The sequence below is a fragment of the Protopterus annectens genome, chromosome 1.part0, assembly GCF_019279795.1.
Source record: "Protopterus annectens isolate FY-2018-M chromosome 1.part0, PAN1.0, whole genome shotgun sequence".
Taxonomy (NCBI): Eukaryota; Metazoa; Chordata; order Ceratodontiformes; family Protopteridae; genus Protopterus; species Protopterus annectens.
Genome location: NC_056725.1, coordinates 1,171,920,994 through 1,171,947,793, shown reverse-complemented (window position 1 = coordinate 1,171,947,793; position 26,800 = coordinate 1,171,920,994). Strand labels below are relative to the sequence as shown.

Genomic DNA, 26,800 nt, shown 5'->3' with positions numbered 1-26,800 from the left:
CTGGAGGACCATGTGCCTGACAGTTTCCATAGTCTTCCCTTTGCTCTCTATTTTTTCCCTTATGTAATGGGGCATTACCAGCTGCACTTTAACCCTAGACAGCAATTGAATCCTCTGTCAGGAATGAACATCTTAACAGACTTTGTAGTGAAAGCCCTGGATGATGCATCCACACCATTATACCCATAACTTCCAGGCATATTTTCCCCGAAGCGTAGAGGTTTGGACCCAATTCAAGAAGGCCATCTGTCTGGGATCATCCTTCAATCTCCCAAAAGCTTCTACAAATTACCTGAAGACGTATCCCTATTTCATGATGCAAGTCTAGTGATCAAAGCCCTAACACCCAGGTGGCAGAAGCATAAATCTTTCCACTGCTGAAAAGCAACATACTTTCCCTAACAGAGTGTTTATGTTGAGTCCTGATGCCAGACTAGCTCAGCTGGAACATTTCACTGAAACTATGACAGAATCTAAAATGTATCAGAATACAAATCCTTATATTACGTGATGGGCAGCTACCTGGCTGACTGACAGAACCCCATGTGATTAGAGTAGCAGGTACCAGTACCACTTCTGAAAGTAGAACAGTTACCAGTGGTGTACCACAGAGCTCAGTTTTGGGAGCTCTACTATTTGCACACATTTCTCAGACCTTTAGCCCAGCATGTCTAGCCTATGATTAGGTTTGCAGATGACTGTAAATTGGGTGTTATTTGATCTTCAACTGACTCACAATTGCTCCAAAACTGCTTAGTCCATGTTAACAATTGGTGAAAGGACAATGGTCTCAAATTAAATGTAAAAAAATGTAGCATAGTTCATTTTGGTAAACAAAACAGTTCCACTTACCATATAGGAGATGCACGCCTACAATTAGACACTGTTGTAAGGGATGTGGGTCCTCTTGTTAATTACTTATCATTTGACCATCATGTCTCCACAGTAGCTCAAAAAGCCTTTTATTTGGCCCACCTAATTTTCAAAGGCAGATCCACTAGATCCACAGAAGTCTTAATTCCATTTTGCTCATATTTTATCAGACAGTTAATTGAATATAATTCACCTTTTGGCATGTATTTATCTTTAAACATCACACAACTTGAGAGACCTTAGAGATTCATAACTAAAAAGATCAGTAACCTCAAAAGTCTTAGTTATCAAGTGAGACTGGCAGCTCTTTCTTTGTACGGTCTCCTCCATGGAGATCTATATCTAGGCTTTCATGTCATGATCGATCCAACCCTATTGGATTCTCTTATTCCTTCACAGAACTAACAGTACAACAAATACTCAGTTAAAGGAACTAAACTTTCATCAGCAGATAGGATATCACACCAATGTGTCTTATTTAACCTATTCCTCACCTCTAGAAAAAACCTCCACTACATGTCAAGCAGAACAGCACCCTAGCTACACTCAAGTTAAACCTAGAAAATTAGATAGGTAGCCTCAAATTCTCTGCCAGTCTATCTCGTCTTGCCCTCATTGAGGCTAGAGGGAAATTCTGACTAAGGTTTTTCAGCTACACTTGAAATTGTCTGCAGACTGATTGCCTAGTCCTTACCTATGAACCTAAATAGGGGTTTAGTCAAAGAATTTGTAAGATCCTGTTATCATATAATATCAGTCAGGTGTCTTGTGGGGTGTGGGGGGGGGGGCTGAGAGATTGGCTTCAGGGAGGCAGCAGCAAAAACATGGCCTTCTAGACTGAGGGAACAGCTACCAGCTTAGGTGTTCCCAGTCCCAGAAGTTACATAGCTCTTTTCTGGGAAGCACATGCATTGTACGAGTCTTCTGCATCAGAATCCTCATAAGGAGAATATGGGCCTTCTGGAGGACCTGAGTTTTCTGAATCATCCAAGGAATAGTCTGTAGAAACAGGATCCGGGGGCTCTGCTCTAGGCCTCTTCTCTGGAGGGGGTTGAGAGGCCCTGTCTGGGTGAGGTTGGGATCCCTGATCAAAGAAATGAGATCCCCAGCCAAGCTGAGCATTTGGGAACTGGAGGTAGGCCTGTGTGAGGGGGTTTTAGCAGGCAAGGCCTTAGAAGATTTAGCTGCTTTAGCCCTAGAAAAAGCCTTGATAGACATAGATGCAGGGGGCCTAGCAGGTCCACGTGCAGGAGTAGATATGTCTAAAGGAATAGTATCTGATAAATCCTGGGAGCCTGCTACAGCAGGGGTAAGTTCAGTAGCGGATTCAGCCATGCTGTGTGAGGCCTCGGCTATCGGAGGCACGCTTTCGGCCGAAGGAAGAACAGAGGACTCTGTTTTGGCCGAAACCGAGACACTCGCGGTTGGCTTAACCGTGGTTTCGGCCGAAACCGCGGACCGCGAGTGTTGGTCCTTTTCCTTACGCTTTTTAGCTAATTGTGAAGTCGGGGTCTCCGACGGCATTTTGTAAGCAAAAGCGGGACCAAAAAACTCCTCTGCAAACTCCGACCGACGTCTAAGTGTCCGTCGGTTGAAGGAAGCACAGGCTAGACAAGCTGATACGTCGTGGTCTGGGCCTAAGCAAGGAAGGCAGTAAGAGTGGAAATCCTTATGAGGTATTTGTTTCCCACAAGTTAAACAATTATTTACTTTTTCTGACATCGGCTGAGGCAAGAAAGAGTCCCCAACGGGGTACTTAGCTTTTTAGAAGTCTTCAGTAGTAGAAATCTCTGGATCTGACCGACCGGCACTTGCGAACAGCTTCTGCTTCGGGCACCGCGTGGCAAGAAAGACTGAGGAAAATGGCGTCGGCTGATGCCTTTATACCCAATTCACAGCAGCTATGACGTCGGGTGAAGTGCGACATCAGCCGAGGCCAGACCCAGACTTTGGAATCCGGCCGACCGAAGGGCTGCCTGAGGCAGGACAACCCATATGTTAGGACTGCAGATGCATCCTTGAAGGACATCATGGCCTTCTAGACTGAGGGAACAGCTACCAGCTTAGGTGTTCCCAGTCCCAGAAGTTACATAGCTCTTTTCTGGGAAGCACATGCATTGTATGCTTCTGCCATTAGAAGTGCTCTCATAAGTGAAGGAATATCTTCAAAGGACAAGTCTTCTGGTGATGAATCAGAAGTCAATAGTGTTTTCACTGCATGTTCCCTGGGATACAAGTGAGGACATCTGAGATGTATAATCCAAGCCTCTCTCCTTCACCTCAATCAGTGGCATCAGAATCCCTCAGAAGAAGCACTCCATGGGTCTTTTGAAAGGTCAGATTCCTGACAGAGGGCTGTTGCAGAAGTCTGAAAAGTCTACAAGAACTAAGAATTCCTGGACCAACTGGACACAGTCTTGAGAAGGGGCTGGGGGAGGGCATGGCAGTATCCTATCCAGTAGCAGTAGGGGTCTAGGACAGTCCTGCATCTTAGAAAGGACATTGGGTTTAAAAATAAGTCCAGGAACCTTGGGCCTAAACATTTTAGCCTGGTAAATATCCCTTTACAGCAATCATGACAATAGTGGCCACCCCTTACCTGGCAAAGTGGTGCGCTTATACAGATCTCTCGACTGCTGATCACAGCAGGTGGCATCCGAAATCTCTTAAATCTGTGGATTATCCTGGGGACTTAAGACATGTCAGCCTATGATGCTGCTTCAGAGATCTTGGTTAGAATAGATCCTAGGGACTGGTCAAGTGTCTTCACAGGACTGGAGTCCTCAAACCTTTGCAGGATCTCCGTTTGTCTCCCTATACTTTTCTTTTCACTTTTGTTGTGTGTGTTTCGGGGGCAGCCACTATATCAGACGGACTGAAAACACATCCACCTTCTACAAAGTATGGTAGCCCTTTTTCCTTTTTGGCTCAGGTAGGCCAGGGCAGACTCCTGTCCTACTCGTTAAGAATTTCTGGCTTAAAGTGGCAACAAACTTGGAAACACTGTGGTCTAAGCCAAGGCAGCAAACACACTTGCTGCTAAACATAGGTTCATAGGTGTGTACTAGGCTAATGGCCCTGGAGCCTTTACAAGCCTAGCCGATAGGATTACCCTGGCATCGTGCCACCCGACCTTAGTTCCCAGTGCTTCCGTCGAGTAGTCACTGTTGTGGTCCCCAGAGTGAATTTTCTATTTCTCATCCACTCAAGATTTCTCTTGAAGAGGGATAGTGAGGCGCTTTAATCAGTCTCTTGCAGACACACTAGTTGGTTTGTGGAAGCACTCATGCTCTACATCTTTGTGTGGGCAGAGTACCACATGGATGTCTATCAAAACCAAATTTAACAAACTATGCAAACTGTATGAAAATGACAAAATGGAGGTCACCAACAGGGTACTCATTTAACTCTTTAGTCTGATGCCTTGGCCTACAAAATAACAGATGGTGTGTTCTGGCACAGCAACTGTACATTACGCAACATGGCAACAAACTGAAAACGACACTGGAAGACGCCACCTTTATATCTGGTGTGTGAGGACATCCAAAGGGAAGGCAACATCAGCCCAGCTTAGGAGGAAGGATACTCAACTCTGCAAGTCTGACGTTAACCTCAGCATTTGGCAGAGTTCCTATTGTGAGGACTGTAAAGGTGACTTGCAAGAACATCCTTACTTCAATTATGTCCAAATGCAAATTCTTCACTTTTTAGAAAACAGGAAGACTTGGTACAATAACATTCCGTCAAAGTAATGAGCTACAAAAGACAGCATAAGCCACACTGTAGTATTTTTTTTTCTGTCATAAACTGATAGGCGAAGAGTTTCTATGAAATCAAGAGGAACTTCAGAATCAGTGAGCATCACTACCACCTAGGAGCATCAACACTCTTTCATCACTACCTTCAAACTCACAAGACCTGCAATGGAGCAAAGCCAATCCTAGAAAAACAAATCCATTCATGTCAGAGAAGAACAGAAGGGGGTAAATGCAAATGATGCAGTTTTATAGTTACAGTGACCCTGCCCAAAACTGACGAAGATTAGCAGGAGCAACAATAATAAAAACAGTAGTAATGATGAGCGTCTTCCAAAATTCATCTAAAGTACATAAGCAACTTCAGTACAAATTCTGCACCAGTGCAAAAAGCACACTCCAATACAACGCTAAAAATAATCACATCTTACAAACATGGTGTAGCACATAAAACACAAGGAAAAGAAAAAATTATTTGTAAACATTTAAAATGGTCAGTTCAGAAAAAGAAAATGGGCCTATTTTAACTTCTGCTGTCAATAAAAGAATAATCAAGGGGAAAGTCATATTTCCAGCTTTTTTTCAGAACTACTTCTAAAACTGCACTGAAAAGAACATGCAATGCAACTCTCATGTCACTCTATAAAAAGGAAAAATTATTCAGACTAAGTTAATAAAAACAAACATCAACCATTTACTTACCAGCATGGAATTTTTTTGGTCCACAATCCAAGCAGGTAAAGCTATACCAAAACTTGTTGCTGGAGAAAAATAAATTACATGTTAAAAGCAAACCTGATGTAGCATTCTGATGAAATAAAAACATCTATGCTACTTAACTTGGCAGTTCAACATTCAAAAATAGGCATTCCAGAAAAATGTAAAATTACATCACTTCAAAGTGGCTTTGAGCAAACAAAGGAATCATGAATTGGTGTAAATAAAAAAAAAAATTAACAACAATTCTAGAAGTTATATGTAAAACATGCAACCCAACTTAGGCTTGTCACCATAACATTCTCTGGCTCAAGTTCACCAAATCTACAATGACAGAAAAAATTAGGAGTTATGTACTTACCATAACTTGGTATCTGTGTTGTCCCATTTTATTCTTCCTCAACACTGGGTATCTGGATTTGATATCTGATCTGAACCAACCACTCCAGAAGACTAATGCTACAAGTCTCAAGCTCCTCCTACTCCCATAACACTCTGCATCTCTTCTAACTCCTCAGATAGAGTTTATTGCCTCAGAAAAGAAGAAAAAGGCAGAAAAATAAATATGAGCACAATAACAATACCATCCTCAACTGGAACTCAAGTTAGAGATAATGGAGCTCTGATTCCTCTAGATACCTCTAGACTTCCTGGAAGGGGGCAGGTTGGGTGGGATGTGAGAAAGAACGAAATAGGACAGTACAGATACCAAGTTATGGTAAGTACATAACTACTAAATCTGATATTGTCCATTTCATTCTTCCTCACCACTGGGTCCGAGTCCCCAGCTACATGATTTCCTGGGTGGCCCCTATGTAAGGATATGCTGGAGCACCACGGAGCTGAAAGATGGTCCATCTCTGTAAACTATATCCAATTTATAATGCGAAACAAAGGTTGCTGCAACACAAATTTCATCAATAGAGGATCTAGCCAAAAAGCCGAAGAAGGAAACATCGAACTAATAGAGTGGGCCTTCGATGGACGGGGCAATTGTAGGCCTTTTAAGGACTGAATGGTGGAAATGCAATTAGTGATCCATTTGGCTAGAGTTAATTTTACACTGCTTGGCCTAACCGGTTGGGAGAAAAGGAGATGAATAGCTGCTCAGATCTCCTACGCTCCTTTGTCCTGTGCTGGTAGAAATGCAACTGTCTATGATCAACCAGGTGAAGCATATATTCACCTTTGTTGGAATAGCTGGGGAAGAAACTGGAAGGTGAATGGACTAGTTTATATTCACCTCCATGGCCACTTTAGGCATAAATGAAGGATTTGTCCGTAGAGATGCTCTGTCTTTGAAAAAGGAAATATATAGCTGTTTAGATAAGGCTTGTAGTTCTGACACCCTCTTGTATGAAGTAACAGCCACAAGAAAAATCATTTTCCAGGTTAAAAACTAGATCACAGGAATCAGCCGGTTTGAAAGGGTCTCTGAGTAAGGCCATGTAGGATCACATTCAGATTCCAAGGAAGGGAAGGATCTTTAATAGGTGGCCTAAAAGAAATATTCCTTTCATGAAGGCCTTGCATATCCTGGATGTCGAGATGGAAGTTAGTGAATGTGAATCATCTGCAATGTGGAAATTAGCAATCACTGTCAGTAGTAATCACTGGCTCCATCCCGAAAAAGAGAACTCAGAAAAAGCAGAATAGCTGAAACGGGAGCTGAAAAAAGTGTCAGTGTCCTGATTTCATGCCCACACTGAAAATCTTTTCCATTTGCTACTGTACACCTTTTTAGGAGAAGGTTTTTGAGAAGCAAGAATGATTTCTTGGACAGGAGAGGCCAGATTGGACTTTCTTAAAATCACTGGAAGTGGTGAAACCAAATGGTTAGTCTTGGGGATCTTAGACTGGGGGACTGGTGTTTGGACGGATGAGAAATCAGATCTAGTCTGGGATCCAGTATCCATGGTGGATATTTGGTGCGAGAACGCAGGAAGGGAACCCATACCTGATGAGGCCAGAAGGGAGTTCTCTTTAACCTGCTGGGTTTCTGTAGAACTTTCAGTATCAACAGAACTTAAGGATAGGCGTACAGGAGACCCGGAGGCCAATTGTGTACTATAGCATCCCTGAGCGGTTCCCCATTTGGGGGGATCGGAACAAAGTACTTGCTGCATCTGGTGTTCAAGGGAGATCCAAAAAGGTTGCAGCAAGATTGGCCCCATCGGCAAAATATTTGGTTCACTACTGATTAAGGGACCACTCATATGGACTCGGGATGGATCTGCTGAGTCTGTCTGCTAGAACGCTGGTCTCCCTGGGAATGTATATTACAATCAGAAAGCAGTTTTCTAGAGAGTGCCCACTTCCACACTCTCATGGCCTCTCTGCATAATGGGTATGAATGAGTTCTCCCCCTGTTTCTTGACATACCAGACTACGGACATGTCTGTATGAATTGCTATCATTCCCATAGGTAAGCAGTCTTGAAAGGTTTGCAATGTAAGGAGGACTACTCATCTCTAGAACACGGATGTACAAATTGGTCTCTGACATGGACTACGTGCCTTGGACCAATCTTCCTTCAAAATGCCCCCCCATCCCAATGAGTTAGCGCCCGTGGTCACTGTGGCAAATTGGGGCAGGGGGAGGGTAAAAGGCCTGCCTAGATGAAGATAGTCAAATAGCATCCTCCACTGGAGATTACATCTGCTGACTGAAGTCAGCTTGCTCGGAACAGTTAGAGGATGATATAGGATGGACCACTAGTGCCCAATGAAGCACTCACATAAAAGACCTTGCCAATGGTACTAGAAGTATGGCAGCCAACATGGAACCTAGAGCTCTTAGGACAAGTCTTGATGGGGGTGCAGGCATGTCTAGTAGAACTTGAACTTGTAGTTTCAAGGATGACACCAGTTGCAACGGTAAGTTTGTTACCTGCGTGACTGTGTTCAGCTGCGTTCCTATGAACTGATACTTCTGCACAGGTGTCAGATTCGACTTTGCTAAATTTGTGATCCTCAGCTGATTGAAGGTGTACAAAAGTGATTGTGTCGCCAACACCAGTTGATAAATAGATAGTGCCATTAGGAGCAAATTGTCCAAGAAACACCTGGAAGCCCTGCAGTCTCAGGTGAGCTGCCACTACCGACATACATTTGGTAAACACCCTGGGGGCCATGGTGAGCCCAAAGGGCAGTGCACTGAATTGGTAATGACTGGCTCCCAGCCGGAAGTGCAAATGTCTCCTGGAGCGCCTGTATATCTTTATGTGATAGTATGCATCCTGGAGGTCTACTGAACACATCCAATTGTCCTTGTGTAGTAATGGCAGAACGGATTGAACTATCAACATGCAAAACTTTGACTTCTTGGAAAAATGGATTTAGTTTGCTCAGGTCCAATATAGGCCACAGGTCCAGTCTTTTTTGGTACCAAAAAGAAGCATGAATAAGATCCGCATCGACATTGAGGAGCTTCCTACCAGGGGGTTGGGGAGGAAGAAAAAAGGGAATGTGATAACCTCTGGAAATTATGTTTAGCACCCAGATGTTGTTTGTTAGTTTTGTCCAAGCATTTAGGTGCAATGACAATCTGCCCCCAACTGCCTCCAGAGTAGGACAGTCAGGCAACACTTTAGGAGCACTGATAGGCTTGTTAGAAAAAGGCTCTCTGAATCACTGAAAAGGGCCTTTGAGGGAAGAAAAATTGATCGCCAAAGCATACAGGGTCTTTCCCTCTTGCCCACTGTGGGTAAGTGTGTCCTTGACAGATGGTCTGAACAAAGAACAACCATCGAATGATGCCTTAGTAAAAGACACCTTAAAGGGTTCCATAAACCCACAAAGCCTCCACCATGCATGCATCTTGAGGGCTATGCCCAATCCAGTTGCTCAAGAGATACCTTTCGCAGCACTGGAAATCAACCTCATCCAGGAGTTAGACAAAGATATAAAAGTCGACAATTGAAGATCAACCTTGCTGAAGTCCTCCTCCGACATGCACTCCGAGAACTGGCGAGTTCCTTGGTCAAATCTCTTGAAGATGCATAAAGTGTGCCAAATAGTTTAGCTGTCTCAGCGTATAGGTTGCTGAGGTGTACACACGTTCCCCATGTCTGTCCAAGGCCCAAGACTCCTTGTTTGAGGAGGGGTGGACAGAGGAGCTCTACACTGCTAGCTCCTTGTGTCCACTGATACTATGATGGCATCAACCGGGATACCTTTAAACCAATGAGGACGATCCGATGGGAGGCTCAAGAATTTGTCAGTACACTTGGGGATAGGCTCCATGGTGTCAGGTTCCTTCCAAGCCCACAGGAAGAGCAAATCAATAAACTCGTCCACCGGGGGGGACATCCAGGATGTAGATGGGCCTGTCCCGAACACCAGCTGGGCAGATCACCCACCCTTGCAGTTCAGGATCTCTAGGATATCTCCGAAGGAGATCGTGGGGACCCCTTCTTCCCTCATCGAAATCTGGTGTCCTCGGTCAAGACTCCAAAGGGGAGTCTATGTGCTTCCTCTTGCACATCCTCTTTTGATGCATCTCCTCCTTCCTGAGGAAGTCAGGGAAGAACTCAGAAGAGGAAGGGGCCCCTACCATAGAGGGGGGGGCTGGAGGATTTCCTGAACGGGCTGACCGTGGACAGGATGACACGGACCAGGTGAGAACTGCATATGTTCTGGGGGGAGAGGAGATGCCTCCCTAGGCCTAGAGAATGCCCTCTCTGCCACCTGAAAGGCCGACAAACCCAGAGATTCTTCTTCCCATCTCCAGGAAGCAAAAGTAGGAGGAGAAAAGGAAGACAAAATTCCAGATTCATGGCCACCAGACAACACCAGTCCAGAACTGTTGACAGCCGAAGCACCAAGGAGGAGAGACAGATATGACCAGTTCAGAGCTGAAACCACCCCCACAGAGCCAGCACCTGCATCTCGGGTCCGGGTCCCACTCTGCTCCGAAAGCGTCAGAGCCGACCTGGTCTGGGACACTGCCATAGTTGAGAAAACACCACCCTTAGCTCTGATGACATCTATCTCAAGGTATCCAGATCCTGGGGTTCCGAAGCAGAATGTCAGATCGGAAGAGGAGTTGCAATAAATGGTGATGGGTGCTAATGGATCCAAGATGGGATGAAGATGGCAAAAGCGCCATCTCAATCTAAGCCTTGAGCAAACTCCGCAACATCCTGCCCATGTCTGTATGGGAAAGTCTACAGCACCTAGAAGAGACCGAAGAACGGGTAGACCTAGCAGGTGATGGTAATTTTTCTTGTCTCTGTGTATGGCTCTAAGATGTCGGATGAGAGGACGACTTGTTTGGAGAAGGTGAATTCCGAATCAAAACTACCTCTGATGTTCCGAGGGCACCATAGGAGCCATAGTTATTGGATCCAAAGTAGGTCGGATCCATGAAGGCATTAGATCCGTCGAAAATAAAGCTGGATCTGAGGAACTCTTCTGATCTGAAGGAAATTTGCTTTTTCTCAGATCCAATGGCAGCGGTTCAGATTTTTGCTTCTTATCAGAAAATGTAGTAGAAGCCCCTGAGGAGGTTTGAGGGGCCCATTTCTTCAGTTCATTTGAGACTACAGGTTTTGCAGATCCTTGACCAGATGAGAGTAAAAGTATCTTCAAGATTAACTTGTTGCAGCGATCCTCAAAATGCTGGGATTGAAAGCTTCACAAACTTCAGAGACTTACTCCAAATAAGAAGCACCCAAGCAATACATACATTTTTCATGCGAGTCTGAATGCGGGATTTTGTGCCCGTAAGAAAGCCAGAGTTTAAATCCGGTGGGTTTGTCCGCCATTTTGTGTGTGTGTGTGTGTGTGTGTGTGTGTGTGTGTGTGTGTGTGTGTGTGTGTACACACACAGAGAGCAAAAAGTACACACACACATTACCAACTCTAACCACAAAAGAAACAATATTTAACAAATTATTTGTACAGAGAAGACAGTTAGCAAGGAGGAAATGTAGGCCAATGGCCATATGGGAAGGAATGGCATGGAAAGGCAAAAGACACAGCCCTAACAGCAACGACAAACTGAGAAAGGGAGGACAGGCTCAGATGAACTAGATGGAAACAGAATCACTGAAAATGTTTAACACTTACCTGAAAAGTAGCTCGAGACCAGCGCAATCACATCCAGCCAAGAAGGAGGTAAACAAGATCTGAGGAGTTAGAGATATAGGGCATTATGGGAATGACAGGAGCTCAAGACTTGTAGCATCAGTCTTTTGGAATGGCCAGTTTGGATCAAATATCAGATCCAATGACCCAATGGTGAGGAAGAATGAAATGGACATCATCATATTTAATTAAACAAGTATGGCAGTGTAAGACACTCGCCACAGCAGTGTATCAGGATAAACACATGCAGCAGGAACAAAAATGTATTTAGCTTTGACCTTCTTCCTCCTGACACTATTTATTCCTTCCCCCCAGCAAAACCCATGTCCACCTCAGCAAAACTACAGTTTTGTACCTACCATAAATGTAGATGTTAGAGTGTAAACACTGCTGCAATCATTACACATGGGTTATCCTGCAGACAGGCGGTTCCCCAGTCGGCCTGAGTTCCAAAGTCTTGGTCCGGCATCGGTTGCTGTCGCCTCCTCCCTGACGTCAGTGCGACAGAGGTATAAAAGATGCAGCCTACACCATTTTCTTCAGTTTTTCTTGCCCCAGATGTCAGGTGCCCCCAAATAGGTAGGCAATTTAAATTGCTAATAAAACATACATAAGAAAAGCAAACAACAACTTTGTTACCAGCAAATACTCCCCATAGGTATTAAAGGGTAGAAGGCATAGGTTCATACCAGCAAGTAAGAGGGGAAGGAGGGAGGGTAACCTGGACTGCAGCAGTGTTTACACTCGAACATCTACATTTATGGTAGGTACAAAACTGTACTATATTCATCGTGTTACACTGCTGCAGTCATTACACTTGGGTGGAATCCCAAAGCTGAGGTAGGGAGGCTGGTTCTATAAGGCATTAGGGGTGGCTATAAGGCCCTGCAGTACTGCAGTGGTGAAGCCAGCTCTGGATTTGGAGTATAAAGGCAAATGGTAATGCTTGGTGAAGGTATGCACAAAACTCCATGTTGCTGCTTCCAAAATATCCTTGGGTAGGTATTCCTCTGAGGTAGGCAGTTGAAGTGGCTGTTGCCCTGGTGGAGTGAAATCTAATGCTTCTAGGTAAAGGTTTCCCATGGTGAGAATAGCAGAAATGTATGCAATGTCCTATCCATTTTGAAATAAGTCTACTTTGAAATGGCTTTGCCCTGTGCTCCTGCAGCATATGCTACCAGTAATTGCTCAGATTTTCTGAAAGCTTTAGTTTTGTCCAAGTAGAAGCGTAACTGCCTGTGAATGTCCAAAGAATGTAGTAGTTTTTCCCCTTGTTCTGTGGACTTGGATAGAAAGTTGGCAAATGAATAGTTTGGTTTAGAGCCACACTTGATACCACCTTTGGCATAAACGTAGGGATAGTTCTTAAAGACACCCTGTCCTGGTGGAAAATGAGGAAAGGTTCCACTGCCATTAGTGCCTGTAATTCTGAAACTCTTCGTGCTGATGTTATTGCCAGTAGCAGAGCAGTTTTCCAAGATTTGTATTTTAATTCTGCTGTGTTAACTGGCTCAAAAGGAGGTAAAGTTAATTTTTCCAAAACAAAGTTGAGGTCCCAAGTTGGGGTAGGTGCTCTATGGGGCGGTCTTATGTTTTTAGCCCCTCTGAGGTACTGTTTAAGCAAAGGATTAGAAAAAATTGGTGGATCCGTGTTGTAATGAGCAGAAATGGCTGAGGAGTGGATCTTGATTGATGAGAAGGAGAGGCCCTTGTCCAGCATCTCAGTTAAATATTGATGTATCTGAGGAATATTTGGGACAAGAGGGTCAAGGCTGTGTGCCTGGTTCCAGGCACAGAATCTCTTCCATTTATCCGAGTAGGCTTTCCTGGTGTTAGGCCTTCTGGCCTCATGACATCCATAACAGCTTTGGAGAGAGGCATTGCTTGCTTGACTAAGGAATTTTCCATGCAGCTACGTTTAAGGTCTTTAGCTGGCTGTGAAGTATCTGATTGTTATGCTGTGTCAGCAAATGTGGGATTTGAGGCAAAATCCAGGGTGGTTCTTGTGCTAAGTTCTTCAAGATTGGGTACCAGTGCTGGCATGGCCAATCTGGTGCAATCAGGATCATCTTTGGCTCTTCTTGCCTGGCTTTTATGAGTACCTTTGGAAGGAGAGGTAAAGGAGGGAAAGTGTATACTTGTAGGTTTTTCCAGCTGAATGAGAGGGCATCCACTTTCCATGCTTGTGGATGGTAACTCCTTAGGCAGAATTTCTGTAGCTGGCAGTTCATTGGGGATGCAGACAGATCTATGTCCGGGCTCCACCATTTTTGTGTTATCATTCTGAATACTTGTGGATTTAATTCCCATTCGTGGGGATCCATGATGTTTCTGCTTAGGTCATCTGCCAGTGTGTTTTTCTTTCCAGGCAGGAATTGTGCTTGCAGATGAACTTGGTAGTCTACAGCTGTGTTCCACAAGGTCATGGCTTGTCTGCAGAGGGGGTAGGAGTGCGTGCCCCCTTGCTTGTTTATGTACCACATAACTGTGGTGTTGCCTTGTCTTTAGTAGTAGTTGTCCTGGATGCAGCAGGTCCTTGAAAGCCAAGTGCATTTTGTACAGCTAGCATCTCTTTTTGATTGATGTGAAGATGCCTTTGCTCTGTGGGCCACTCGCCCTGAATACATTTTCCTGCCATGTGTGCTCCCCAGGCGTAATCCGATGCATCTGTTGTCAGTGTTTGCCTGGCTGTGGGTTGAGTAAAAGGCTGTCCCTTATTGAGGTGACAAGCTTGAGCCCACCATCAAAACTTCTGTTGAAGGCAAGGAATTACTGGTATAACTGTTTCCAAACTTTGACAGTGTTGAGACCATACACTCTTTAGGTACCATTGTAGTTTCCTCATATGCAGAGGTATATGGAATTAGTAGTATGCAAGATGCCATGTAGCCAAAGGCCTGCAGAACTTTTCTTGTAGGGAGTTGCGTCTTTGTTGCCATCAACTGAAAGTACTGAGTCAGTTGTCCTTGCTTGTCTGGCATGAGATAAGCAATCTGGGCCGTTGTGTTTAAGCTGGCACCCAGGAATATTATCTGTTGTGAGGGCACTAGTTTTGATTTTATTTCGTTTACTGTGTACCCAAGGCAACTTAACTTTTTTACGAACGCCAGATGCTTTAGAAGAATATCCTTGATCTCTTCTTGAATCAGGCAGCCGTCCAGGTATGGATAAATTTGAATTCCTTTTTGTCTGCAAAATGCAATTACTGGTGCCAGGCACTTTGTGAAGACGCTGGGCGCAGTAGATAAGCCAAAGGGCAGTGCAGAGAATTGATAGTGCATTGAACCAGCTAGAAATCTGAGGTATCTTCTGCAGTTTTGTCTGATAGGGACATGCAGGTATGCCTTGAGGTCCAAAGTCACGAGCCAAGCTTTCTTGCCCAGCATGGGAAGAAGCTGCCGTAGTGTCAACATTTTGAATTTCAGAACATCCAGGTAAATGTTTAGAGAAGAAAGATCCAGAATGGGTCTCCAGGCTTTGTCCTTTCTGGGAACCAGAAAGATTCTTGAATAAAATCCTTGTCCTTGCTCCTGTGGTGGTACCTTTTGAAAAGCTCTTATGTTCATGAGTGCTGTAATTTGTTTTTGAGCCTCTGCCCATTGATTTGGTGGCAGATTTGGCATTCTTTTTAACCTTGGCAAAGTGTGAAATTGGAACCTGTAACCCTGAGATACAATGTTGAGAACCCATTTGTCTTTGGTGATGCAAAGCCAATTGTGACAGAAAAGTGCCAGTTTTCCTCCTAAGGGGGCTGCCAAGAGAGAACTGTTTGGCAGCTGTAGTGGGAAGTCATTGAGGCTGCTTTTTATAAGGTTGTGGCCTGTCTTCCCCTTCTTTCTGGCCTGGTGTACCCCACTGTCGAGGCAGTAAGGACCTTGTGTTTGACCTCTACCTCTTGGACGTCTGTATCTGCCTCTTTGAGGTCTGTCTGTGATTGGAAAGGACCAATTCTTTGTTGGCCAATTTCTGCTAAAACGAGGAGGCTGAACCTGTAAGAAATCCTTCACCGTTTGCATGGATTTTGCCTTATCCTCCATCTTCTTTAATACCTCCTCTGCCTTAACTCCAAACACCACATCCCGCTGCAAAGGTGCGTCCAATAATTTTGCCTTAACATGACATGGTAATGTATGTTCCTTTAACCAAGCATGCCTTTTAATGACAGAGCCTGTAACTGCTGCTCTACAGGACGCCTTTAAGGCATCAAACCCACATTGCAAAGTGCGTTTTCCCACTTATTCAGCTGCATGCAATAAATCCTGCATTTCTTTAAAATTAGGAGGATCTGAATCTGGAAGCATCTTTTGTTTCAACTGAGACATCAAAAATTGCTGATATTTTAGCATGTGAAACTGGCAATTTAATGCTCTCATTGCTAAAGTTGCAGACGTATATACTTTCTTTACCCATCTGTCTAATGCTCTGGAATCTCTGTCAGAGGGGAATTGGGTTTTTTGCTGATGAGGCCTTAATCCCTTTGGGTCCCTGAGAAATAGTTTCAGGGCTTTTATACAGAAATATGTGAGAGTCAGGGACTCTAATATCTATCAGGTTTAACTGGGGCTGGAGGTAAGAGTCAGGGTTTAAGCTGGATTCAGTGTACACATCATCCACAATATCTAACACTGGCGGAATAGCAAGGGATCTGTGTTGAGGCAACAAAAGGAAGTCTCTGAGCCTTTTCTTGGATTCTGAGTTATCCCGGCCTTCCCAATGGAAATGCTCCCTCATGGTATGTAAGGTCTCCCCCAAAGGAGTAGTCCTCAGGTGGAGAGGCTGATGGAATAGATTCCTCAGCATCCAAATCCTCATAAGGGGGTAAGGAATATCCTAGGTCTGAGGATGAATCTGAAGAAATGGACACCTGGTCAGAAGATTCATAATCTGCATCCTGTCTGGGCCTTTTATCAGGAGGGGGATGGGACCCCCTGATCAGGGTGATTAGGTCTTCAGCCATTTTGAGCATTTGTTTCTTAGGCATGGAAGCCTGTCCTGGAGAATGCTGTATCTGTTTCTTTGTTTTTAATGGGGCCTTAGACTTAGCAGAGGGTTTAATGGTTAACTGGGTAGGTCTGAAGACACCCTCTGAAGCTGTGGATTGCTCAGCTACTTCGGTTCCCTCAGAAGGGTTAGTTTCGGTAGGCTAAAAACAGAGCGTCTGAAGGCCCAGCCAGCTCCACGTGGGAGTCTGAGGTGGTCTGTGGTTCTGTGGATGCGGTCGTCAGGGGCTGCGTAGGCGCCTCGCTGAAAACCGGAGAACCGGCCTATAAGAGGCCTCGTCGTCAGTTTTGGGCCTCGGATGCATGTCCTTGTCTTTGCGCTTTTTATGTAATCCGCTCGTCGGAAGTTCCGACAACATGGTGTAATTGAATTTTCTACCAAAATAATGTCAGGCAAAATAAAAACTACGTTTAATAGTGCACTTGTTAAACCTAGCTCAAAACCGACAACCAGAGACGTCGTGGTCTGGGCCTAGGCATGGAATACAATAGGAGTGGAAATCCTTATGAGGTATTTGCTTCCCACAAAAAATACAGTTATTAACTTTTATTGACATCGGTCTGAGGCAAGAAAAAGTTTCCCCAACGGGGTACTTAGCTTTGTAGAAGGCTTCAGTTCTGGATTGGGAATGAAAATCTCAGGAGTCGGCCGACCGGCACTTGCGAACTGCTTCTGCTTCGGGCACCGCGCGGCAAGAAAGACTGAAGAAAATGGCGTTGGCTGCATCTTACATACCCCTGTCGCACTGACTTCAGGGAGGAGACGACAGCAACAGATGACGGACCAAGACTTTGGAACTCAGGCCGACTGGGGAACCGCCTGACGGCAGGATAACTCAAGTGTAATGACTGCAGCAGTGTAACACGATGAACATCAATGGTTTTATATTTAATTAGTCCCAACATCAGTGGCACATACAAACATGCAACTAAAAATGTGAGCAGTACTATTTCTGTTTGTGAAAAATTTAGTGACTAATCATCAAACATACAAACTACATTGTACAACTAAAGAAAGCCCAGACTACAGGTCAGGAGGTATATTATACTGTTACATGAACCTCTTCAAGTCATAACACTCATGCAGTTGCCATATCAGATGAATTTGCAAGAGGCCTTCTGTATGAACTGTTGGGATTTCTTCTTGTAACGTCTTCCAATATGGCTGTTTTTTTCCCTCTCCTCTCCACACATGGAGCATTTTTCTAACTTTTTTTCAGCTCCCTAGACCTGACCTTCAGCTGCGCCCCACCCCTATTCTTGTTCACTAGGTCTACCAGACCTGCCTTTGCCCTCCCTGGGCTAATTCTGAACCTCCTCCATGACCAGTGAGGAGACTGAGGACCCTGAGGCAGCCTCACACTTCCAAAGGGGAGTGGTTTTCCTACTGTACATCCCCTCACCTCTGCATGCACCTAGTAACACCCAAGGACAGATGTCAGCAACGGGCATTAGCCCTGGACCAACCCTCTCTTCTACAAGGGTCAGACATTAACAAGATGCTCCACCCATATTCAGGCACCAGAGAAAATGAACCACAGTTTGTACCTTGAGCTCATATCCCTCCCCCTTTATAGAAAGAGCATTACCATCCTCCCTTGCCAGAACCTCAGATGCCAGAGATGCTGATCAAATCTGGGTCACCTGGGCTGTAGTGGGAGCATGGCTTCATGCAAATGGGCTAGAAGAGTGTGCCAGCCACTAACAATCTGTGGTCACTTATTGATTTGAACTTGGCCTTTAAGTCAGAAAACAAAAAAAGCACAAAATAAAATGATATGCAAACATATACTTGTCTAGCTTAAAGGGAAATGAATCTTCACCCACTAGATAAAGAAATCTGCATTTATACAGGAGGGCAAAAGGATAAACAAGCACCCATTACACAAGTGTGCCTTACAAATCAACTGAAATTGTGAATACAAAACTCTACATCTGACTTTGGAGGGTCTCTACAGTAGGTAACAGCTGGGAAGAAATCCATGCAGTGAAAATTAACTAATTAATACTATCAGCCCCAAACTGAGTTCAGCTCCATAACCACAGCGTTACCTGCACTGGCCACGACTGTAGTATACCTACAGTGCAAAGGCAGAGTGCACATGAGGGCTACTCAAATTGCATTGTAGTTGCAAGTACTGAATTTGTGGCTTTCAAAACAGTTTAAAGGTGACAAAAATGCAGAGAGAGCATAGTGAGAGTTGTGCATATCTACTGGGACAGTTCAATGACTTAAGGTCTTTAATTTTACTGATTAGAAATTTTTGATGTCCTTCCAGCTGAGTGACATGCTTGCATCTCTACACACCAAAAGGGAGTTCTAACTCGTGATGAAGGGTTCCTGCTAACCCAAAAGCTTGAGTAATTGCAAAAGCAATCGCAAAACTTGTTTGTGTGATAAAAGTTATTACCTCATGTCTGTGTTCCAGTGACTGTTTTAAGCTTTTCACAGGGATTCCTTGTGTTTTTAAGCTTTGAACAGGGATTCCAAGACTTTTTCCAAGGTGATGTCAGTGATTGTGTGGGCAACAGTGTGGGCAGGAAAAGTAAAGTTAGCTCTAAATTTCTCCAATAATATATTGTCTCCATCCTTGGGATGGGAATGGATGTAGAATATTATTTCACTTCATTTCTTGACATTATTTATGAAATTCATGACATAACTGAAGAAAGACTTGTAATTTCCTTTAATATCTGTAGCAATCTTAAATTCACACTTGGCTTTACATTTTCTAAAAGTGCTCATTTCTTTCTGGCATGTTTTACAGTAGTCGTGAGGAATGGGGATGGACAATTCTTACCACTCTTCATTATTTTCCTTCTTTTGTTATAACGTTCAGTAGTATAAGAGTTTCATCAGAGAGGCTAACTCCCAAACTTACCATTAAACTTAGGGGAGATTGGGTACTGACATTTTCTATGGAGCTGTTTAGGTGCTTGCAAAACTCAGAGGTAAATGTGGCAGCCCTGTTAGTTGCATCCATTTGTGGGAAACTGCTGAGGAATTTTATATAGTTTGTCTACAAGCTTATTTAAGTTTGCCCAGGAGAAGTCCCAACATTTTTTTTCATTTGGTGTTGGGGTGGTACAACTAGGCCCAACAGAGATGACTGATTTGAGGGCAGATTTAACTAGGAATAACTAAATGTAGGGTAGGGTACAGTTGAGGTCTTGGTTAGTACAGACCAGGTCAGGTTTATCAGAGCCTCTAATGGCTAGTTTTACAATTTACTCAAGAGCAGTATCAAAGTCTAGGAAACACTGAGCATATCCACTTTAGAGGTGTGTAAGTGTGCCAATCAATGCTTGAGCAATAGAAGCTTCCTAACAAGAAGGTATTTGACTTTATATTTAATCATCAAAGCTGTTAAGGTAAGTTTCATGACCTCTGGGGGACACTGATGGGGATCTGTAACTAGCAATGAAATAGTTGGATATTTTAAGGGTGATTCTGATCTCCAGAAGCTCCAAGTTAGGGTTGTGGGCAATCTGATGTGAGGTGATGGTATCTCTGATAAATACAAACAACCCTCCCCCCCATTTCTCAAGGCCCTGGAGGTCTGATAGGTTCTAATTCCTGGTACAGATGGAGTAGTGTCAATGCACTGAAACCTTATGTCAGTAACTACAAAATTATTAATGTGTTTTAAGTTGCAGGAATACAAAGTTTTGGCATCTTTTTGTTTTGACTCATGGCACTGAACAAAGTCACCAATGACATCCAAATCAGAGTACAAGTTTGCGATGTAAGAATATCCAGGAGGGGGTACTGCCTAAAAAGACACTATGGGAGCAACAAATGCTTTATCCAGGACGTGTGAGAGGTGCAAATAATTTGTGGTAAAACAGGAAGTCTTGCCTACCACATCATACCATGTCAATACATACAGAAACCACTTAGACCACCACCAAACAGTTGGACAATTATTTCAAAATGTTTTGTCCTAGTAACCTGACACCATTTCTGATGAAGGCAAAGTATTACTTAAGACCAGTTCCTTTCCTGCCTCAAAACACACTCGTAGCAAAGTCACATCATGTCTCCCTGCATGCCCCTCCTAGATGAGGGCCTCAGGACATATACTCTGTGGGCCAGCACTAGTTTGCAGTCATATCTGCTTAGTTAAAGGGACCTTAGAATAGACAAAAATAGTGTAAGTGAAACATATATGCTTAACTACAGTCACCTATGATTAAAAGATTTCCCTGTATGGAAGCAGACTTAAGGGCCTTATGGGCTTAGGCCTGCTTTCCCAGAGACTGCTGGGTGAGCCATATGTTTGAGTGGAGAAGGAGTAGGTAATGTGCTGTGTGGCGGTGGTGGTGAACTTTTAAGTGTGTGCTCTAGGATGTTTTGGCAATTTTTTCTTTATAGACTCCACATAAGTTACTGACATAGTACAACAGCAGGCTGAAACAAGAAGTTTGCCTCCATGTTTATTTGACCAGTTAGAGCTCTCGCAGGTTATACTATCAATTTGTAGAAGCGGTGAACAGGGAGTAAGCATAAGGCTGTTGCTACACTACCTTAGAACATCCGATATGATCAGACTGACCACAAATGGGTGAGAGCAGACTCTTATCATAGCAAAGAAACAGCTGTTCTTAGATTCTGAAATCATGTTACTCTTCAGACAAAGCCTAAGCTGATGGTGCACATCCAAAGTAAGAACAGTTCTTTCCCTCTTGCACTCTGTATCGGGAAAGAGAAAAGAGAGATAAAGGGATAGGGTTAAGGACAATTTTGACACCACCTTTAAGACAACGTGCAAGCACAGTTTCAGAAATGCCTAATCTTTCTGAAAATTAAAAAATGGCTTCCTACAATAGCCAATCTGATGGGTCAAGCGCCTTCAAATAGAGGCGAATGCCACCAAGGAAATTTTTTTCCAAAAGATAAAACTTCAAAGTGTTCCAGCAGGGCCAAATGTGTATGGGCAAGGCTATTAATCAGAAGTCTGATGTCCCAAGGAGGAAACGGGTTCTTCAAAGACAGCTAAAGATACAACCACCCTCTGAGAAACTGCTTTATCAGTCTGTGCTGATCAACAGCTCTACCACCCACACAGTAATACTACAGTGCACAGATGCCTGAAACATGTAACATGACCATGGAAGAAGAGAGACCAGAGTTTACTCAGGTGTTTGTGACATGTCAGGATCATAAGCAAACTGACTTGACAGCACAGCATACCTCTTCAACTCAAGACAGTTTTGATGAATTGAGGAATGCTTCCTTTTGGCCTTGAGGTTCTGACTGGGAGGATCACTAAGGGATCTAAACCTAGAAGTCTGAAACTGCAGCTAATTGAACCTCGATAACTGATTAAATAGAACCAGAGGAAAAAAGTTGTGGAAGAAAGAGAAGGACTTGTAGAATAGATGCATTGAAGAAGTCTATTCCCCAAACAGTTGCTTAAGCTACAAAATGCCTCCATTCAACCCTATATACTCTATGGGTTGATTCCATCTGGGAGGAGGCCAAAATATGCATTGCCTCTTAAAATATGGAAGGGATCTCTGGCTATTATCTGAATTGGAGTAACCATGGGGTTAACTAGTGGGTGAGGAGAACAGGTGAGGCAACCCAAAGGCATGTGAAAGATCCTCTCTGGGATGCTACCAGCAGGGAAAAGGGTACGTAGTAGGCTCTGGATATTAACCTCCTTACCAAAGAGTCCTATGTGATGGCCATCAATGTGGGCAAGTAAAGGATAAAATACTTCTGACTGCCTCCAGAGGGGAGCAGTCACATAGCCCTTCAGGGACAATTAGGCTGTCTATCAGAAAAGGTTCCAGATATCCCTTGTTCTGCAGGCATCCATGACTTTTGCATCAACACCCATTAAAGGGTTAGCCTCTGCCACAGTTTCACCTGTCAGAGGCACATTCAAAGGGTTGGCACTGAAATTTTCTAAATTATATGGATGCGGACCACCATCCTGGTACAAGATTGCTGTGGGGTCTCAAACATAATGCCTACGGCAGATAGCGTTTTTCCATTTTAACATCTCTGCAACCTTTCTTTAACAAATAGACCAAGCAACGACGATTCATCATAAGGGGCATTTGGTAAGGACACTTTGAAACTGTCCTCAAAAATCACAGAAGTAAAGTCAGGCATGGCACCTCATTGAGATGCCTGTGCCTACCACTCAAAGCTCCATCGGCTGCATTACAATTGTGCCAAATGGAGTGATTTGTAATATTAAACATGTTCAGGGTATCTTCTAGCCATTTCCTAGAGTCAAAAGTTGATTTCACAGTGGCTTAGGCCTGCTCTGCCAAATCTCTCAGAAACCAGTTTGTGTGTATGGTGTAGCTCAGGACCTGTGATGCAACCTGTAGCATATATCCACTTCCCCATCCTGTCCATTGCCCTAGACTCCTTGTTTATTGGATTGACAGTTGCTGTATCCTCAGTCAGCTCCTTTTTAGTTACTTCAGCTACAATGACAGAATTGATCAAAGGAAATGTGGACCAAAGCAACCCGCACTTAGCAGGCTGAAGAATTTTCTTGACCTTCCTCTGAATACATTTGGAAGAGTTTGCTTCCTTCTATGCTCTCCTAGCAGTCAGACTGACAAGGCAGTCTGTTTGAGGACCACACAAACAGTACAGGGGACTACGCTGTATGCCTTAAATAGGACCTGCTCATCCTAAGAGGATGGATCTGTGGTCCAATTTTTCTTCTGGAACAGGAGTTCCAAGACCTCATTAAAGTTAAAGTCGTCAAGTAAGGGATTAGGGGGATCCCTCTTTATCCTCAGAGTCAGTATCCAAAGTGACCGACTCAGCCTGGGAGGTGATGTGCCTCCTCTTGCATATCTTCTTCAGAACCTCAGGTAGCGGGGAATCAGGAGTTGTCAGAGGATTAGTCCTGCAGTCGGTCAGTAAATTTGAGATCATCTGCTTGGCTCTGACCCTGGGGAGTATGAGGGGATTGACACAGATTTGGAAGGGTGTCTATGGTGAAGAGATGACACAGGTGAAGCCAATGTAGCAGCTATTGAAAGGACAGACCATGATCTTCCCCATAACCTCAAAGGCAATATCTACATCTGCCTGATCCAAGGAAAGCTCACTGAGTGCCTATGCTGTACCCTCAGTGTTACACAATTCATCAGTAAGAAACAGAATAGTTTGTAGCATAAAAACTGATCAAATATGACTGTTACTACCACCCATCAAATGCTGAAAATGCATGGAAAGCAAATAAAATTACAAAAGCACAGTTTAATATAATTAAACGAGGAAATGCTTAGCAATAAAACAAAATGTGGAATGGAAAAAGAAATTGACATGAGTGCTTTACGATTAATGGTGATGAGAAACCGCCATAAAGTGTATGGAAATGATTTCATATCAGAAATACAGTGTTTATGTTTTTAGGGCTACCTATAAGCTTTACATGCATAAATGTCCTTCATTAAATCCATTTTGTATTTAATGCTGTAGAAAAAAAAACTGAAGGAAGTACAAAAGAATAGCAAATTGCATTCAACAGAATCTACCTACTGCAGAAAGTACAGTTGTGTACACTTACCATAAATGTAGATGTTAGGGTGTATTCACTGCTGCAGTCATCACATTTGGGTTATCTGCTTGCAGTAGCCCTCAGTCTGCCCAATTATCAAAGTCTTGGGTCATGCGTCGGTTGCTGTCTCATCTTCCATGACGTCAGGTAGTCAGGGGTATAAAGCATGCAGCCGACGCCATTACATCAGTTTTTCTTGCCCCAGATGTCAGGTGCCCCCATAATGGGAAGCAGTTGTATACAAGGTTACACCTCCAACAAAAAAGCAAATACACCAAAAAGGTTTAAGCATAGTAAACAAGAATAGAGGTATAGTCAACAGAAGTCAGGGGGCTGGAGGGAGGGAGGGTAACCAGGACTGCAACAGTGAATACACTTGAACATCTACATTTATGGTAAGTGTACACAACTGTACTATGATCTTCGTGTTTCGCTGTTGCAGTCATCACATTTGGGTAGATTCCCAAAGCTAAGGATGGGAGGAGGTAATTAGTATCAGGACCAGGTCTAAGGCCCTGCAAGACTGCAGTGGCAAAACCAGCTCTGGATTTAGAGAAAATAGGCAAATGGTAATGCTTGGTGAAAGTATGTACAGAACTCCAGGTAGCAGCTTCTAGGATATCTCTGGTAAAGACACCTCTGAGAAAGGCTGTAGAGGTAGATGCAGCCCTGGTCGAGTGTGGTCTTATCACCTTTGGGATAGGTTTTCCATGGTGCTTATAGTAGAAATTAATGCACTTAGAAATGGTTTGCTTTTAAATGGCCTTCCCCTCTGCCCCTGACGCAAATGCAACCAGCAGCTGTTCAGATTTCCTTAGAGGATTAGTCCTGTCCAAGTAAAATCTAAGTTGTCTGTGCACATCCAAGGAGTGCAGTATTCGTTCCTCTTTGTTCTGTGGATTAGAAAAAAAGGTTGGCAAATGAATGGATGGACTGATAAAGAGCCACACTGGCTACCACCTTGGGCAAGAAGGAGGGATTGGTCCTGAGGAACACCCTGTCCGCATGAAAGATGATGAAAGGCTCCACTGCCATGAGGGCCTGTAATTCAGACACCCTTCTTGCTGAAGTGATGGCTAGAAGGAAGGCTGTTTTCCAAGAAAGGAATTTCAACTCTGCATTTGAAGCTGGCTTAAAGGGAGGTAGAGTTAGCTTCTCCAATACAAAGTTAAGGTCCCAGGCTGGAGTAGGGGCTCTCCTGGGTGGTCTTAAGTTTTTGGTCCCTCTGAGAAATTGCTTCAGCAGTGGATGAGAGAAGAGGGGTGGTTCCGTATTGTAATGAGCTGAAATGGCTGAGGCATGAATTTTGATGGAGGAAAAGGAAAGGTCCTTGTGAAGCATCTCGGCTAAGTATTGAAGAATCTAAAGTAAATTGGGCGCTGCTGTACCCATCCCCTGAGTTTGGCTACAGGAACAGAATCTTTTCCATTTTTCAGCATAGGATTTTCTAGTACTAGGCCTCCTTGCCTCCAGAATGACATCCATCACTTGCTTACTGAGGGACGGTAACAGAGAGATCAGGTAATTAGCCAGGCTGCCAGGTTCAGGGTTTGAAGCTGTGGGTGGAGAATCTGGCCCTCCTACTGGGACAGCAGGACAGGGGTCTGAGGCAGGTGCATTGGTGCCAGCAGTGACACACTACGCAAGAGGGGGTGCCAGTCTGGTGCAATCAGTATTGTCCTTGGTTTGTCCTGTTTGATCTTTAGTAGTACCTTGGAGAGGAGAGGCAGAGGGGGAAAGGCAAACTGTGAAGGACAGGGCATCCACATTCCAAGCTTGTTTGTGGGAAGTCCTTGTGCAGAATTTGTCCAACTGGTAGTTGAGGGGGGGGGGGCAAACAGGTCTATCTCTGGGCCCCCCCCATTTATTTCTCAACATGTTGAATATCTTTGGTTCCAGTTTCCACTCGTGTGGGTCCATGAGATTTCTGCTTAGGTCGCCTGCCAGTGTATTTAGCTTTCCTGGCAGGAATTGAGCCTGTAGGTGCACTTGGTAGCTCAAGGCTGTGTTCCACAGAGCCATGGAAAGTCTGCTGAAAGGGTATGAGTGGGTTCCTCCCTACTTGTTTTTGTACCACATAACAGTGGTGTTGTCCGTCTTTACCAATAACTGTCCTGGAAGAATGTGATCCTTGACGGCTGTCAGAGCATTCTGTACAGCTAACATTTCTTTTTGATTGATTTGCAGGTGTGCATTGGACTTGGGTTCCACTTGCCCTGAATGCATTGCCCTGCCAAGTGAGCCCCCCCCCCCCATGCATAGTCTGTGTCTGTTAGGGCTTGGGCGGCAGGGGGTAAAGTGAATGGCAGTCCCTTGTTTTGGTGGCAGGCCTCTGCCCACCAAAGGAACTCTATCTGTAGACAAGGTATGATAGGAATCATTTATTCTAGTTCCTGAGAATACTGACACCATAGGCCTTTTAGATACCATTGTAGTTTCCTCATATGCAGTCTTACATATGGAATTAGTAGAATGCAGGAGGCCATGAACCCCAGGGCTTGCAGTATTTTCCTTGCAGATAGCTGGGTCTTTGTGGCCAGTAGTTTGAAGTAGGCTGTCAAATGAACTTGTTTTCTCTGACGTGAGGTAGGCCATCTGGGAAGTTGTATTCAAGCTTGCTCCCAGGAATACAATTTGTTGGCAGGGTACAAGATGTGATTTCTTTTCGTTTATGGTGTACCCCAGATAAGTTAACAATTTCTTTACAAATGCCAGATAATTTAACAGTATGTCCTGGCTTTCTGCCTGAATTAGACAATCATCCAGGTATGGGTATATTTGAATATTTCTTTGCCTGCAAAATGCAATGACTGGAGCTAGGCACTTTG

General features: G+C 44.0%; 1 protein-coding gene across 1 annotated transcript in view; it reads right to left on the bottom strand.

The window, feature by feature from the left end:
• SEC63 (SEC63 homolog, protein translocation regulator) overlaps positions 1-26,800 on the bottom strand; it is a 1,535,741-nt gene that overhangs the window by 1,187,308 nt on the left and 321,633 nt on the right. The window contains exon 6 of the mRNA XM_044065412.1: positions 5,331-5,389. Within this exon, the coding sequence (XP_043921347.1) occupies positions 5,331-5,389 (59 nt within the window). The remainder of the gene's footprint in view (positions 1-5,330; positions 5,390-26,800) is intronic.